The 15,762-nt window shown below is 39.5% G+C and overlaps 1 protein-coding gene across 4 annotated transcripts in view; it reads left to right on the forward strand.

Moving 5' to 3' along the window:
- klhdc8a (kelch domain containing 8A) overlaps nt 1–15,762 on the forward strand; it is a 55,770-nt gene that overhangs the window by 30,186 nt on the left and 9,822 nt on the right. For 3 of the 4 annotated variants that reach the window (XM_084927474.1, XM_084927473.1, XM_084927478.1), the window contains 5 exons: nt 2,229–2,259; nt 2,355–2,553; nt 2,839–3,049; nt 7,112–7,276; nt 7,355–7,573. In XM_084927474.1, the coding sequence (XP_084783600.1) occupies nt 2,229–2,259; nt 2,355–2,553; nt 2,839–3,049; nt 7,112–7,276; nt 7,355–7,573 (825 nt within the window). Of the gene's footprint in view, nt 1–2,228; nt 2,554–2,838; nt 3,050–7,111; nt 7,277–7,354; nt 7,574–15,762 lie in introns of all 4 variants that reach the window. The other variant, XM_084927475.1, reaches the window with a different exon arrangement.

Consider the following 15,762-nt stretch of genomic DNA (forward strand, 5'->3'; position numbering starts at 1 on the left):
GAAGGTATTTACAGCTTGTTCCACATTGTGTCATGTTAAGCCTTGTTGCAAAATGGATTAAATTAATTTTTCAACTCAAAATTCTATTCACAATAGCCTATGATGAGCATATTATCAGCAAAGTGTGCTTTTTAGGTATTTATCATAACGTGTTTGGAAGCACTTGGAAGTGTCAGTGAAAACAGCAAAACCTTAAAAAGCATTAATAGGTTAAAAAAATAAAGTTAAATGAAGGTTCCTATTTGAATATTGACCACAACATTAAACGGAGGGATTCCCATAATTGACAAAACTATACATTATGTATCTCCAAAAAGTTGATTCTGTTCATCTGGACGTAGCGTTTTGTGGGAGAAACGTTTCGTCACTCATCCAAGTGACTTCTTCAGTCTCAGCTGACTGTAGGTTTCCCCAATCTTATAAACAGTACATTTGCATAATGACTGAAACCAGTCATATATACATATACATTATGTAGTCCAGCTGGCAGGGCAGTGGCATACCGCCTATATCCATTAGAATCCATCTAAGGTGAACCAAACTCTTCCACCTACTGCTGGGTCCATCTCAGTGGAAAGGATAATTGAAAGGCAAAAAGTACACTGAAACAAAAACAATCGGGTGCCAAACACATTAAAGTGACTCCAGGTCACAAATTCTGCTTCCCATCAACGGACTTTGTTTAGTGCAGGGGTGTTAAACTCCAGTCCTCGAGAGTCGGTGTCCTGAAACTTTTACGTGAGTCCCTGCTGCAACACAGCTGAATAAAATTATTAGGTCATTAGCAAGATTCAGCCATTTAATTCATGTTACAGCAGCTCATGAGTGAATGAACATGGTGCAATAAAAGTACATTTTTCAAACACTTACATTTATTTAAATGTACTTGAGCAGGGTTAGGGGTTGCCACCTCAGCATGCAGTCAAGTTCTGTAGAACTTTTATTCAGGTGTCTTGCAGCAGGGACACATGGAAAAGTTTCAGGACACCGGCCCTCAAGGACTTGAGTTTGACACCCCTGCTCTAAACTATGTCAGTTATTACGGCTTCAGACCTTAATGCAGGGTTTGCTATGTGTGTGCGCTTAGTCTTACAAGAGTTTCATGTGTGATGCAGGTGATGCATGGCTATTTAAATTCTTACTTTTAAGGCTGTGGCCCCATCTCCTCTCCTGCTGCAACTTTACTCTTCCCTGTGAAGGTGCTTGCACCGTCTCTACATGATAGCACGACTGTTTTGTTCTTCCTGATCTAATTATCTTAATTTGATTTTTGCACATATGTCACATGCAATACATTTGCCAATTTATCCATGGACTTCTTTGCACAAGTGATCCATTTTTCCTCACATCATATTTAAAGTTTAATAAATCTTCGTAAATCTTTATTCAGTTGGCAGTGTGACTTCGTTCTTTGTTGCAGCCTAAGTATAACACAGTACACACAAACCAAGGCGCAGAAGGAAGAATAAATCTATGAAAAATGTCAAAATTCTATTGCAAGAAATATCCCTGAATGAATTTAACTCATAACATTAGCTTAAATTGTGTGTCTTGACTTTAACTTCTTGTCACTAATCTAATGTAAACAACAATCTTTTTCTTTTTCCGTTCACTAAACTTTGTTTTATCAAATAAAAAAACTTTATGGCGTCGTTGTGACATCATATGACATCATAGGTTGTCATTTAAAAAAATATTAAGTGTGTTGTACATCTTTGTCAATACCCTTTCATATGATATATTACAAGATCAGATGCTTAGCCAACAGAGGTATTCATGTCCCCCAAGGTCTTGTGTATTGCTGTGAAGTTTGATGACGGTCCATAACGAACTGTGGGTAATATAAAGTTTTACTGATTTTCACAGTTGGTGTGACCTTGAACCTGACCCGTTTTTTAGCAAAATTAAATAAACTCAAGCTGTTATTGGCATCTATTTTCTCACAAAATTTAAAAATTTCATCTTGAAAACTGGACGACTGCACTGCTGACACTAACAGAGACAGAGAGACAAACAAACTGAATCGATTACATACTCCCCCACTGGGGTGAGAAAAATGAAAACACGATAAGTACAGTTCATCAATGACAACAGATCTGACTCTGATTGCATGAAAGCCTTAACTTATTTTAGATAAAATTAACATGTTGTTGTAAACATTCATTCTGGTAACTCAACTGAAAGCTACATGTACAAACCATTTTTGACTGATGCTGTCTCCGCTCCAGGGCCCAGTGTGAGGTGGAAGACCATCCAGAGGTGAGGAAACACACCTTTCATCTTCTCAGCGTTCCCTGCATAATCCTGCCCTTAACTCTTCTCTGGATCTGGGCCTCCGCCTACCTGTTCCCCAGCTCCCCAGAGAGTCTCCGACGGGGTGCCGATGTCATGGCGGTGCCCAGTGCCCAAGAGTTTCACTGGCAGAGCCTGGCTCGACTGCCCAGTGGCCGTGTCTATCACACTCTGTCTGAAGTGGGGGGGCAGATGTACATGCTGGGGGGCTGTGACGCTGCAGGAAGGCCATGTCCATCCCTGGAGCTCTACTCCCCAGAGGTAAACAACGTGGACAGCGGAGCTGATAGTTTACTGTTTTCTGAGCAGGAATTAATAAACATAAAAATCTTTCAGTCCGTTAGAGACACAAATACACTTTTTTAAGCTAGAAATGAAACAGATATGAATTTATAAGAAACACACAAGCATTGAATCGGTTTGATGTGTATGTACCCTGAACTAAAGGAGCCATGGGCTTTATCTGAACACAGAACTCTAATTTAAATAGTTAAATACAACCCAGTTCTTTGACAGCTGACATGTCTTCCTCCTCGCAATTTTCAGGGGGACCGGTGGATAAGCTTGCCCCCTATGCCCACTCCTCGTGCTGGGGCAGCTGTGGCAGTTATGGGAAAGCAGATCCTGGTGGTGGGAGGGGTGGGAGAGGACCAGAGCCCTCTGAAGGTGGTGGAGATGTATAACACAGAGGAGGGGAGGTGGAGGAAGAGAAGTGCTCTACGGGAGGCACTGATGGGTGTATCCATTACAGTGAAAGGTATGGATTATACATAAACTGTATGCACCACATACTGCGTCTGTTTCTGTTTCTATAGCAAGGGGACAATAATGAGACTAAAAATAGGCGACTGATCAAAACATTATTATTATTATACATTTTAAGCAAAAATACTTTGTAATGGTTACTGAAAATAATTAGAATATTCCTCCTTAATTGCCCCCTTACAAACAACTATTCATAGTTATGGTAGACTTGCAACATGCTAGCTTTTACTGCAGAGTTTGCACTTGGCCTCAGTTTCATATACTTTTAAGAGATTTTGACTTCTGTAAAGGTCTTTGGCTTTGCTTGTTTGTCATTTTGTGTTGTAGTACCCAACATGTTCTTCTGTGTATTCTGTTTAATGGTGGCTGGTAAACATCTCATAGCTACGTTGTGACTACATACTGGCAGTAGAGGTTGTATTATTGATCAGGACTGATTGTGAAATGAAATGAAATCAGCAGTTTTGAGGGAAAAACAACAAACAATTAAAAAAAATCAAGATTCATACGTCGGGATTGTACTGTTATATCTCTTTGTGAGAATATGTACAGTCCATGGAAATTGTTGATATTGTAGAACTGTAATAACACAATGATGCCATTTGAATACTAAACCATCCCACTCAGAAAATCTGTAAGTGTTGTTGATTTCAGCTGCAGAGCAGACATGTGAAGAATACCACCAAACACCATCCTGGAGTTAAACGTGTTCTGAACACAGAATTCAGAACACATTTAACACATTTAAATTTCCTCCAAGCTGCCAGGCCACACTGCGTTCTTGGAAAAATTTAGTTGTAACTTTTGCTGCACAAAGAGTCAAACCAAATACTGAAAGTAAAAACGTACATTATATTTTTGATTAGTTGCTGTTTTTCAAAGTGGCCACTGTTAGCTTTGATGACAGTTTAGCCCTAGCTGGCCTTATGTTTACCTGTTTCATCAGGTTATCACCTAATAGTTTTCAGTTAACAGGTAAGCTATCTTACGGATCTACCATTAGACAGATAAGCTAACAGTAACTCCTGGAAGTTTTGGCTTCTTAACGTTTCTGTGTTCATGTGTTGTGTTCTGCTTAGGTAGTGTTATTGTACAGCAAATAGCCCTTTACTGGTGACACATCTGGTGATTTATTCAGCATTCCAGGCAGCAATGTGGTTTAACATTACAATAACCAAAACTCATCACCAAAATACTCTCAGGGCCATTTGGACAGGTAGGATAGTGATGAACAGCAGCTTTAGCTCACCTGGCTGCCACAAACAAGTGTTCGAAACCCTAACGACACATTTCAGAATGAGTTTAATGAGTCCAGAGTGAAGGAAAAGCAACCAGTAAGTGCTCAGCATATGTAGAAAACTTGGAGACTGTTGGAAAGGCTCCACATGATGACCTCATGAGACTGAAGAGTGTGCAAAGATGTTTTCAAAGCAAAAGTCGGCTGCTTTGAAGAATCTGAAATATAATATAAAAGAGCTTTTAGGTTTGTTTACTCTTCTCTCTGCTTTCACTGTTCTGTATTCTCTTTTGATCTTCTTAGTATATCCCTTCACTGTAAAAGAAATAAAGAAAAAAACAAGTAGTGAGCATTCACAGTGAAGTAGGGAACATTAATAAGATCTGTTACAGACATAGACATACTCCTCATCCTTAGTTGGGGTATATAAGTGTGTGTGTGCCAAAGAGCCATTTAAAACTTTTTCTGACAGCTTGTATATAAACATACATTAATAGGTCAAATTGCTGATGGACCTCATTGATCAGCGGGCTGCTCATTTGTCTTGCTTTCAGCTGTGTTTGTTTAAGACATTTGTGATAGCTGGAGGGTTTCAGCCCAGCTAATCCCTGGGGACATGAGACTGTTCCTTCAGAGTGTACACAGGGGGAGACAGATAACCATTCACACTCACATTGACACCTCGAGAAACTCTGCAGACTACTCAAATCTGACTTCAGTAGCACGTGGGTACAGTTTTATTACCCACAGGCTGGACACCACAGTAATTAGAACTTTTGCTTAACAGCAAAGCCGGCTGGGGCTTCACAGTTTGCATGAGTTCTCTGCAGGTACTCTGGCTTCCTCGCACATGCATGTCCAAAGATATGCACGTTAGGTTAACTGGTAATTTTAAGTCGACTGCAGGTCTGAATGAATATCATCAGTGTTTGGATGATGGATGTCCAGAGGCTCAGCTCAGTACAAATACGCTCTCCCTGAAACATACAATGAAACACAAACCCGTGAGAAACATCACTCACATGTGGCTGTGTGATCACAGCTGTTTCACAGTCACAGAAAATATGAATGCATTAACATGTGGGCAAAAAATTAATCATGTTAAATAAAACAAAGAAAGATACAGTTATATTTTTGAAACAATGGCTAAAATAACCACTCAACGTTCCATTTAAGACAAATTTAACCCAATTTTAGCCTTTGTAATGTGCACTGGTCATCATCAGCCTCTAATCAAGGAAACATATCAAAGTTGCTAAGTGCATGAATGGGAATCAGTCACAGTTTGGTGAAGTTATCTTTTGAATAGGTTTTGGCTGGAGGTGATAGTTTTATGGCTGTATTTGGGTTATGTATGGTCTAAACTGATGTCTAATGTAGGCCGTTATTTATAGCGTTATTCAGACTAAACAACCCAGTTTTCAATGAGTAATTTGGGGTAAATAAAGGACAGAAAAACTATTTCCATCAATGTGTGGTGCTTGCTTGGTATTATTTCTGGTGTTGAGTGAGTCACACATATGCCAGGTCCATATGTATGATTGCCACCCTGAGCTCAGTTAAACGATAGCTACCTGTCACCTTGTTAATCTCCCAATTGTCACGTCATCAGTGGAGAATAACTTTAGTTAAAATTAAAACCATACATTTTTTGTGCCCATGTGTAGTTCAAACACTGAAATTTCATAGGATATAAAAGAGTTATGGCTAATTTTATGTGCCTAAAAATGAGAGCAATAACAACAAACAAGATGCATCCATCAAGAATTAACTGTGCAAAGTGTGAAGAAGATAATCAGAGTAGCTGCTCTCCACTGTGAACTTCAGATCAACACTTGGGTGCACTTTAATTTTTACCAAAAAGTCGACTCTGTTTTGCTGTCTGAAGTCATTGGAGCGATATTTGGGGGCTCTGATTTATTCCTACATTTTGCAGCTAGTATGAGCGGTCTTCTCAGGGAGCTTCTCTATGACTCGGGTGCATCTGTCAGTGTCCGAGGGAACGCAGATAGATGCTGTATACACATAGACTTATTGGCTGTGTATGGGCTCCATTGTGCTCCCTCCATCTCCCTGACCACTTTTCGATCCTCTGCCCTTTGCTTGCACTTTCATCCCCCAGCTCATCCCGAGCAGCTGAAAAAGAGACAGATCATCTGACAAAATAATCAATAATAGCAAATTAAAACAAATCTGGTATTTCTGAATGGAGCGTCAGCCACCACATTGACTAAATGATGCCATTTTTATTGACGTTTGTGGGATCGTTATTTTCTGGATATTTAATAATGAACTTGTGGTAATGAGACATTCTTTTCCCCAAATGAATATAAAGTGTTTTTGCAAACTTTCTTCCCCTCTTGTCACTAATGCAGATGCATTGAGGTTAGAATCTGAAGTCAAGTGGCTTTGTAAAGAAACACTTGACTAAAGTAAACACACAATAAAAATGCAGATTGCTTCCTTGCAGCTCTTTTCCTCTTCATTTTGACGATTAATGCTGCTTTTCTCACGCTTCGACACTCGCCTTCGCTTTCGATTCTTATGCTTGGGGTGTCATGCCAAAGTGCCAGACGTGGACTCTTGCATTTTTATTCTACTGCTGTACTTTCTGTCCTTCGTCTGTCAGATTTTCTTGCCTTGTCACAAGCTAACTTCTCATCCGTGTCTGCCTGTGGATGAGCAGATTTTTTAGCACTTCATGAAGTGCCCACAAGTTGTTTCCATCAGCTAGGATGCGGTGGAGAAGTGTAGCTCCACTTTTGTAATCATCGTGATATAATGTCTGAAATGTCCTGTCTCTGTGCATGTGTCTAGATGGCCGTGCTCTGGCTCTAGGGGGAATGTGTGCAGACCTGCTTCCCCGTAGTATCCTGCAGCAGTATGACCTTCGAAAGGACGTGTGGGCGCTACTTCCTTCCATGCCGACCCCACGCTACGATGCTAACACACATCTGCTTGGCAATAAGCTCTATGTGACAGGTACTAACAGACGAGCACAGCTATTATGTCTGCACTTTATTTGTCACTCTAGTAGACAACTTTTTTTTTACTCTTAAGGTGGCCGTCAGTGTAAACGACCGTTAAAGGCCTTTGAGGTGTACGACACAGAGACGCGATCTTGGACTACGCTACCCATGATGCCATGCAAACGTTCCTATGGGGGTGTGATATGGGACCCAGCTGGTAGGCTGTGCCTATTAGGAGGACTGCGGCAGGGCGGGGGACACCAAAGCTCCAAGTTCACCAAGAATGTCAATATTTTTGACACCAACCAAGGTACAGCGCTTAATGATTTTAACCTGTATGCTAGTTTTTAATTTGTTTTGCACATGTAGTAAAAGCAGAAAGAATTCTTGCCATATGCATATCAGGATTCATTGCATATCAGGACAGATAATCGTATTAGAACTGCACATCCAGAACACACCAGCTCAAGTTTGAATCTTTCACTAAACTTAAGCGGGGCTCAACTTCAGTTAGGAGCTGAACAGAGAGCAAAACATGAAACAGATCTGAGGCGTTCAAAGGCAAGTATGCGTCATACTCTTTTACATGCAGCTCTGTATCCAAAACTTATCAGGTTGTGAAAGAATAATTCAACATTCTGCAAATTATACATATTTGCTTTCCTTCTGAGAGCCTGATGAAAAGTTCAGTGTTGAAATAGCAATTCCAATCTGTCCTCAAGTCCCTTCATTCCCTCCATTATCATTTCCCTTATGCGTGCATAGAATGGATAAAAGAATATTCTAACCTAAAAACATTTGACAGCTTAATGTGTGAAATCTCACGTTTGATTGAACCTAATGTCAAAATGACTATGACTGGGGGAAATATTTCTTAACGAATAACATTATATGAGAAATCTGTTAACTCCAGCTTGACAGCAAGACTCCTGCATGCAGTCACTGTGTCAAGCTAATGTTTGCCAAGAAATACTTCCAGCATGCTACTTCCTATAGTCATGTTTAAACCAATATGTTGTCATCCCAGAGCATCATTTACTACTGTTCTGTCAGCTGCATCTGGCGTCTCAGACAGACACACACACACAGACACACACACACACACACAGTAGGATTGGGCGATATGCACTATAGTCAAGTCATCCTGCTATTTTGACTGACTGATAGAATTGCCACCAGGGCTCCAGAGGTTAATGTACGCCCACCAGGGTAGTGCTATCAACCCTCCATACTGCACACAATTGGGCTCAAAAGCTAAAAGACTCAGTAGTGTGCAGGTGAAGGAGCAACACACAAAAAATGAATGATTTAGCTTAACTGTAATTAGTTAGCACAAGTGGATGGATCTCAGCTGAACAGTTGAGACAGTGTTAAGTCACACATTTTCGGTCTTTACCCTTTTAGCTCACACCTACAGTTCTACTAACTTGTCCAGTCTTTTTGTGTGTGTTTAAAGTATCTCCTCTTTATCTGCTCCACTCTTTACTGTCCTCCCCACATACAGCAGAGATTTTCGCTGTCAAAGACACCCAGCAGGAAAAAAGGGAAGAAGAAATAAACAAGATCATCACATAATGCTGTAATTTAAATAACCTCCTCTTTTCTATCACTTGATGATAAAAAATGTTCACATCATTCTATTATTTAATGATACACACACTCGTTTTCATGTCTTAGTGAGGACAAAGAATTGACAAAACGCTTTCCTCAGCTCCATAGCCTAACCCTAACCATCAGAAATGAATGCCTAACCCTAACCCTAACCTATTTGTAACCTAACCCTAAAACCATATTTTAGGCCTCAAAAATGCCTTCAAATTCATGAGAACTGGCATTTGATCCCCACAAGTGACTGTTGGCCCCCCTAAGTATAGTGCCATTCCAATTTCTGGTTCTAAAAAAGACCCAAACACACACACACGCACACACAGACTTACATCAATTTCAAGTCACGTAAAAGTCCAGGCAGGAGCGTGAAATAACACATTTTTCCTTCATAAACTTTTATTGCACTCAGACTATTTGAATTTCAGCACCATGGACAGCTCTAAAACACAACTGTTTGTAATGGTGAACCTACACAAAGTCAGCTGCATGCACTTTAATAACATGCAGGATATAGATCATATGTACACACACACACACAAGACTACTCCATGAAATCTGCAAATCCATTTAGGTTTTGATTAGTTTCTTTTGTTAGCTTAACAAATTGTTGTTGTTCTATTAAAACACAAAGTATAGAAATAAAGGTCTGTCAATCAGGCATTTTTGCTTTGTTTTATCCCAATGCTATAAGTTATTCCGTCAGTTACTCTGACTGCCAAACTGTCACCACCAGACTTTTGTGTGTGATATATATATCACACACAAAAGTAACATCAGTCTGTGAATGTCAGCGACCGGAGGAGAGTATCTGCTGGACTTTTGAACAGAGCCGGAAAAGCCGGACGGTCCCTCTCCTCTTGGAAAATATGAACGTATCATAATTCATATTTTTGACCACCCTGCGTGCACTCTCATCTTCACACTGTCATTTCTTGCATTCTGTGATTATTGATGGCTTGTGTTTTTAAACATGAAGGCATAAAACAATGATTTCATTGCACTGCTAATGTACTTATATAAAATGTGAAATCGAAATTTAAACGCATGCAGTAATGCCTGCATGCTCTGGTTCAAAAATACTGCGCCGTGAAAGGGACACTTCAAATCCAACAACGAGTACATTTCCAGCAAATAGATCCAACCTGCAGTATTTATTTGTTTATTTAGTTATAGGTAGAAAAACTCCACAGCTGATCCTTTTATATACAGTTTCTATATAATTTCTTTGGATTTTTTCTTAACTCTCCTTTCGTGCTCTGCACATCTCTCATAAGTCGCTGCAGTGATTTTAATGCCCAAACCAACTTTTACAGACAGGTAAGAGAGTGCAGACCGTCATTAGCGTTACAGCGGATTCCTTTCTCACGCGTTAGGTGATCGCTCAAACATCTCTCCCCACAGAAGGACAACGACCTCCAAACCAAATAACCCTCTCTGTGCCAGCCGTGATTTTAACACATGTAAGCGGTATTCCAGGAATCACTGACAGAAAGTTACATCGTTTTCAATGTATGTTCACAAACTTTTTATACAAACTTTAAATGAGGGATTGTTGCTTTTCTTATTATACTGCTTGTTGTTCAGCTGCCGCTCTTCATTTGCACTGGAAATATTGGCACCTCTTAATGATCAAATAGCCTTCTACAGACAAGCAGCAAGACCCATCTCTGCCTGTCTGTGAAACTTTCTTAGTGAATGCCATTGATGTGTTTTGTCCATTAATAAAATTAATCACAAAAGATTTTTGATTTTTACATTATTGTTTTTAAAAGTATACAGTCCAGAGTATGTACTAAAACTGTGGCAATACATCTGCAAACTTTGTGACATCATTTTGAATTTCTAACAGAGTTTAACTTAAAAATATATAGAAGTAATTTTTACTTGGTGCAATGATCTGACAAACCAGAACATGCCTGGTTAGTTTATTTAGGTCACTCAGTCAGAGAAACCTTTTTTAGCGCACAGCTGAAAAGAATATCATTCTTTTTCTTTTATATTGTGGTAACTGTGAGAGCATGTAATCTCCTCCTTGAAAGAAATTGACGGTTTCAGCTGAAACAACAAAAACTGAATATCAGGAAAACCATAAATTTATTGAATTCACATAGTAGTATGGATGGCATTTTTTGGTAGTCTTCTAATGTCCCGTTTTCGCAAAGGCACCATGAGGTTGTTTCTATTTGCTCAATCAAACTCTGCCCAAAAAGATGTCCTACGCATATCTATCACGATAACGCTGGTTGAATACACTTTAATTTGTATGGTTGGTTAAAACAGAGCTTGAAAAAAACATTCCCCTCTAAGATACAAGGACGGGACTGAAAATCCTTTACAAAGCAGCCAGTGTCCAAAGAAACACCTTCATAAAGCCTGTCTCAGAATTAATTAACCTCTACGCCTGCACATCTATGTATTTAATTTTCTTTTAAATTGCATCTATTTATTAGATTATATTGAAATGGATGAATGAAGAACTGTTTACTGGAAATAGTTTTGATGATCTGCAAATGATGATGCCCACATTGACAAAGTTTTATCCATTTATTTTACATTTTCAAAACTTGAATCAAAGTTTTTGTATTTTAATCAGTGAAGAGATTTACAACAAAACCTAGCAAAAGAATATGAAATTCAATTCAGTTTTATTTATATCGCTCCAAATCAAAACAGTGGCCTTAATGCGCTTTATATATATATTAGGTAAAGACTCTAGAATTATACTGAGTAAATCATCTATAGCTAACTATTCTAGTCTGCAACTGAGTGAAACGACGTATTTAAAGTGGAAAGTAGATAAGAGGACAGACTCCCAGTGGCTGACTGCTAGCTGACAACTAACAGTCAGGCGGTATCTGTCTATTAAAGTAATTCATTACACTACTCACTTATTTCCACATTACTCCATAACATGCTCTGCAATGCACTCTCATATAATGAAGAGTTAATAATATAAACCCAATGCTACAGTCCCAAAAGCTAACACAAATCCCTATCCTAATGAGGACACATAGGATATTTTATAGTGTCTACAGAAAACCATTGAAAGCTGTTGAAGGCAGAACACACAGACTTTGAAGGTTCCGGCTCAATTTAGCATTTGCTCAGCTTTAACATTCTTCTGGGATCTTTGTTAGCTTTGTGTTATCATGCTGTTTGTCCTCCCTGCACACAAACTGAAATCAGCTGATTGCAGCTAATTCCTGTCTTTATTTTACTTTTCAAAAAAGAAAAGAAATGTTAATTCCTACAGAGCAGAATGAAGACTGGAGGACTGAGCACCGCTTGACTTCAGCTTGATACATGAGGGATGTTTTCATAGCACTCAGAGGTTTCATCAAGTCTTCTACCCAAAAATAAAAATCATTATCTCGTTTTTGCAATTGCGTCCCTCTTCAATTAGAGCCTGCTCTCTTACAAAGCAGTGATTAACATCAACCTCACCGTGCAGATAGCTGGTTTCTTTCCTTGCTTTATTCTGTGCACACTCCATGTCCCTAAACACAGTGACATGACTTATCCCTCTATCCAGCAAAGGCACCCCAGAGTAACAGGTGAACAAATTGAGAAGAGACCAGAAGGAGAAAAGGGAGAAGAAAAATCAATAAGTCATTTTAGACAGCTGGAAAAGTGGTCACACTTTGGGATCGGTCGAATGAAAGCCGAATAAAGCAGAACATGGGCGTGATAATGTTAATGTATGATAATGGGGAGAAAGTTTGCCTTATGTGTGACAGATAGAAGAGGAAAGATGAAAATAAAATAACTTCCAACACACACAAACGCTTGATACTGATACAGGCAGACGTGCGTGCACGCACACACACACACACACACACACACACACACACACACGCACACACACACACACACACACACAGCCATACCCCGTTTCTCCAATCTAATTTTGGTGGAGATGAGATGGGAGATGAGCTGCTGAGGGAGGGTTGGGGATGAGAAGCACTTTAAATTACAAGATCCAGAAACAGATTGCTTTATCATCCATCTGCAGCAGTATCTCTCCACACATACACACACACCATGCAATCTGCTGTCACACAGTGATATTGTATTACTGTTCCATTTCATATTGCCAGTATTAAGACACACGCCTGTTAGCAAATGTCGCAATGTGGGCAAGACGCAACAAGTACAAAGGAAATGCAAAGAACGAAGCTGTGGCAAGAAAATTGCCTGAAAATGACACATTTTGGTTTTAGAAAAAATATTTAAGGTGTCAGTTCACCCAAATTCCACCCATGCATTCTCTTCCACTTATCCTTTTCAGTCGCGGGGGTGGCTGGAGCCTATCCCAGCTGTCTTGGGATGAGAGGGAGGGTACACAATGGACAGGTCACCAGTCTGACACATAGACGACCATTCGCACTCACATTCACACCTATGGGCAATTTAGAGTTTCCAATTAACCTATCCCCACTAACTGCATGTCTTTGGACTGTGCGAGGAAGCTGGAGCACTTGGAGAGAATCCAAGCAAATATGGGGAGAACATGCAAACTCCACACAAAAAGACCCCGTCCTGATGGTGGAGTTGAACTCAGGACCCTCTTGCTGTGAGGCAACCATGCTGCCTGAGTAATGTTGCACCCAAATTACTCAGGAAATATTTTTCCCACTTTCTTCAAGTGGTAACTCCTGATATGGACAGTTTATTTTTCGAAGTTTAGGTTTTTTCATGTTTTTTGTTTAGTTTCCAAAGTAGTTGATTTCAGTGTTGTGCACCACACAAAGAAAATTCCATTCATCTCACTTTAACAGTGTTGCTAAGGGTAAAGGCCCAGGCTCATGTCTTAGAAACTGGACAAAAAGCTGTTTAAATATTTTGCAAGGGTCCTGGAGCTACTGGAGCAATTTTTAATGGAATTCAACTTGAAAAATATCCTCTAACTTAAGTTTATGTAGCATTCTTACAATCCCTGCTTGTGAGGTGATACTTGGCTGCAGAACTGCTGGTGTTTGAACTTCAGCAGAGATGTGCTGAGGTGAGGTGCAGCTGATGATGGCGAGCTATCGGAGATCGTTTAACAGCAGTTCTATGAAACAGAATTGTTCAAATAAATGATTTGTGCAAAGATACGCTAAACTAAAGGTGACAAACTCTGAGACTAACTCTTGAGGATGATTGGTTAAACATCCATTCCAAGATGCAATTAAAAATATCCAGATACCTTACAGAAACAAGACAATTTCCCAAAGAATTCCAGTCAGCTGTCATCAGCTGCTAATACGAACCTGGACCCCATTTTGCCTTTAGGGCTCTCTTGCTGTGAGGCAACAGTCTTAACCACTGTGCAATCCAGTGAGGCTAACATGTTTTTTAAAACCTATTAATAAGCAATACATTTTAACAGAATGATGAGCAGATGCCTCTCCAGTACGTTCTTTATACTATAGATGGACCCCAACATTACAGTCTAGAACTGCAGCAGGTTGTGGTAGTGCTTCTCCTGCTGTGCATTCCCACTGAGCTCCAGCGTTGGTCCCCTATTAACAGTGGCTCTCCAAAGGAAAAGAATGACTTCAGTTCAACACAAGGAACATTAACAGTACCAACCTGAATCTCATGTCTCCCTACTTTGGACAATGTAGAACTAGCTGGTTAGCAGCGACTGAGCTTTCAAAACAGTTTGTTGCCCGGTGGTAAATCAATAGTGTTGTTGTGCTGGATGACTCGAGTCATCTTTCTTGTTTTTTTGCTTAATATGACTTTGGTGAAATCCTGAGAGATTTAGCTTTAGAGAAAGAGAGTGAGTGAAAATAAAAGAGAGAGATGAGTGGCGGTGGTTAAGCAAGCTAGAAAGTGAACACAGAGAGAGAGAGTGATGTTAACAAAAACAAAGTGATGAAATCGGAGAACAGAAAAAGAGATGCAGACAGCCGAGATTTAATGTGGTTGTTATGTTTTTATAATCCTGCTAGTAAACACAGTTGTCACTACGTCAGTTGACTAACTTGTCTAATCTTTACGGATCTTCGCTGCAGCAGAAATGCAGACATACGAGAACCTGAAGGGAAAAAGTTACTTTGGGTGGAAAAACAACATCTGTGGGCTTCTCAGCCTGGATATGAACCGTCCAATCAGCTTTTCAGCTTCAGCTTTATTTATATCACATCAGTTGACAACAACTTTGTAAGGTGCCTGTTCACTTGGCAATGGTGGGGAGGAAGAACTCTCATTTAACTGAACCAAGGTCAGGGAGGCTCAGCCATCTGCCATGGGTCAGTTAGAACGGTGAGGAGAGACGGTGGAAGGAGACAGAAAAGAGGACATAAAAAGAGCACTGAAATGAGATTAATATTTCTGGTAGTAGTAGGTGTGGCCTACACCTTTTTCTATGTTTGTTTGATTCCTACTGTCACTTATAAAATGTTATTAAATAATACAGTTTATATAACAACGCTAAAACATTCTGAATGTCTTTGAATTAAAGTAGTTTGCATACTAATCGCAATTTATATTCTGACTACACTCTAGCCTTGTGTGTATAGTATTTTGTATTGAATTTTATTTTATTTTTTGTTTAGTTTAGTTATTTATTTTCATTTATTTGTGTGTGGGGAACTCATAAAGTAAAAATGTCATTGCTAAGCACCACTGCTGTGCGGCATACATGACAATAAACCTCTTGATTCTTCCTAAATTAACCAAATAATAAGTCGAGATTTGTGCTTGAGTCTTCACCAATGGTAAAAGTTTAAATCTTCAGTAAGCACAAAAGCTGTGAGCTACAGATAAACCTCAGCTGGTGTTTCAGTGTGATTGAAAATTTCAAATTCAGTTGCTTTTCTGTTACAAACCTTCAGCTGGAATAATGAATTCTGCTGCTTTTACTGCATCTAACAAAGCAGCACTTTCCTTTGTTCTGCTAAA

Source organism: Perissodus microlepis, chromosome 5, assembly GCF_051167445.1.
Source record: "Perissodus microlepis isolate ML-2025 ecotype Zambia chromosome 5, ASM5116744v1, whole genome shotgun sequence".
Taxonomy (NCBI): domain Eukaryota; kingdom Metazoa; phylum Chordata; class Actinopteri; order Cichliformes; family Cichlidae; genus Perissodus; species Perissodus microlepis.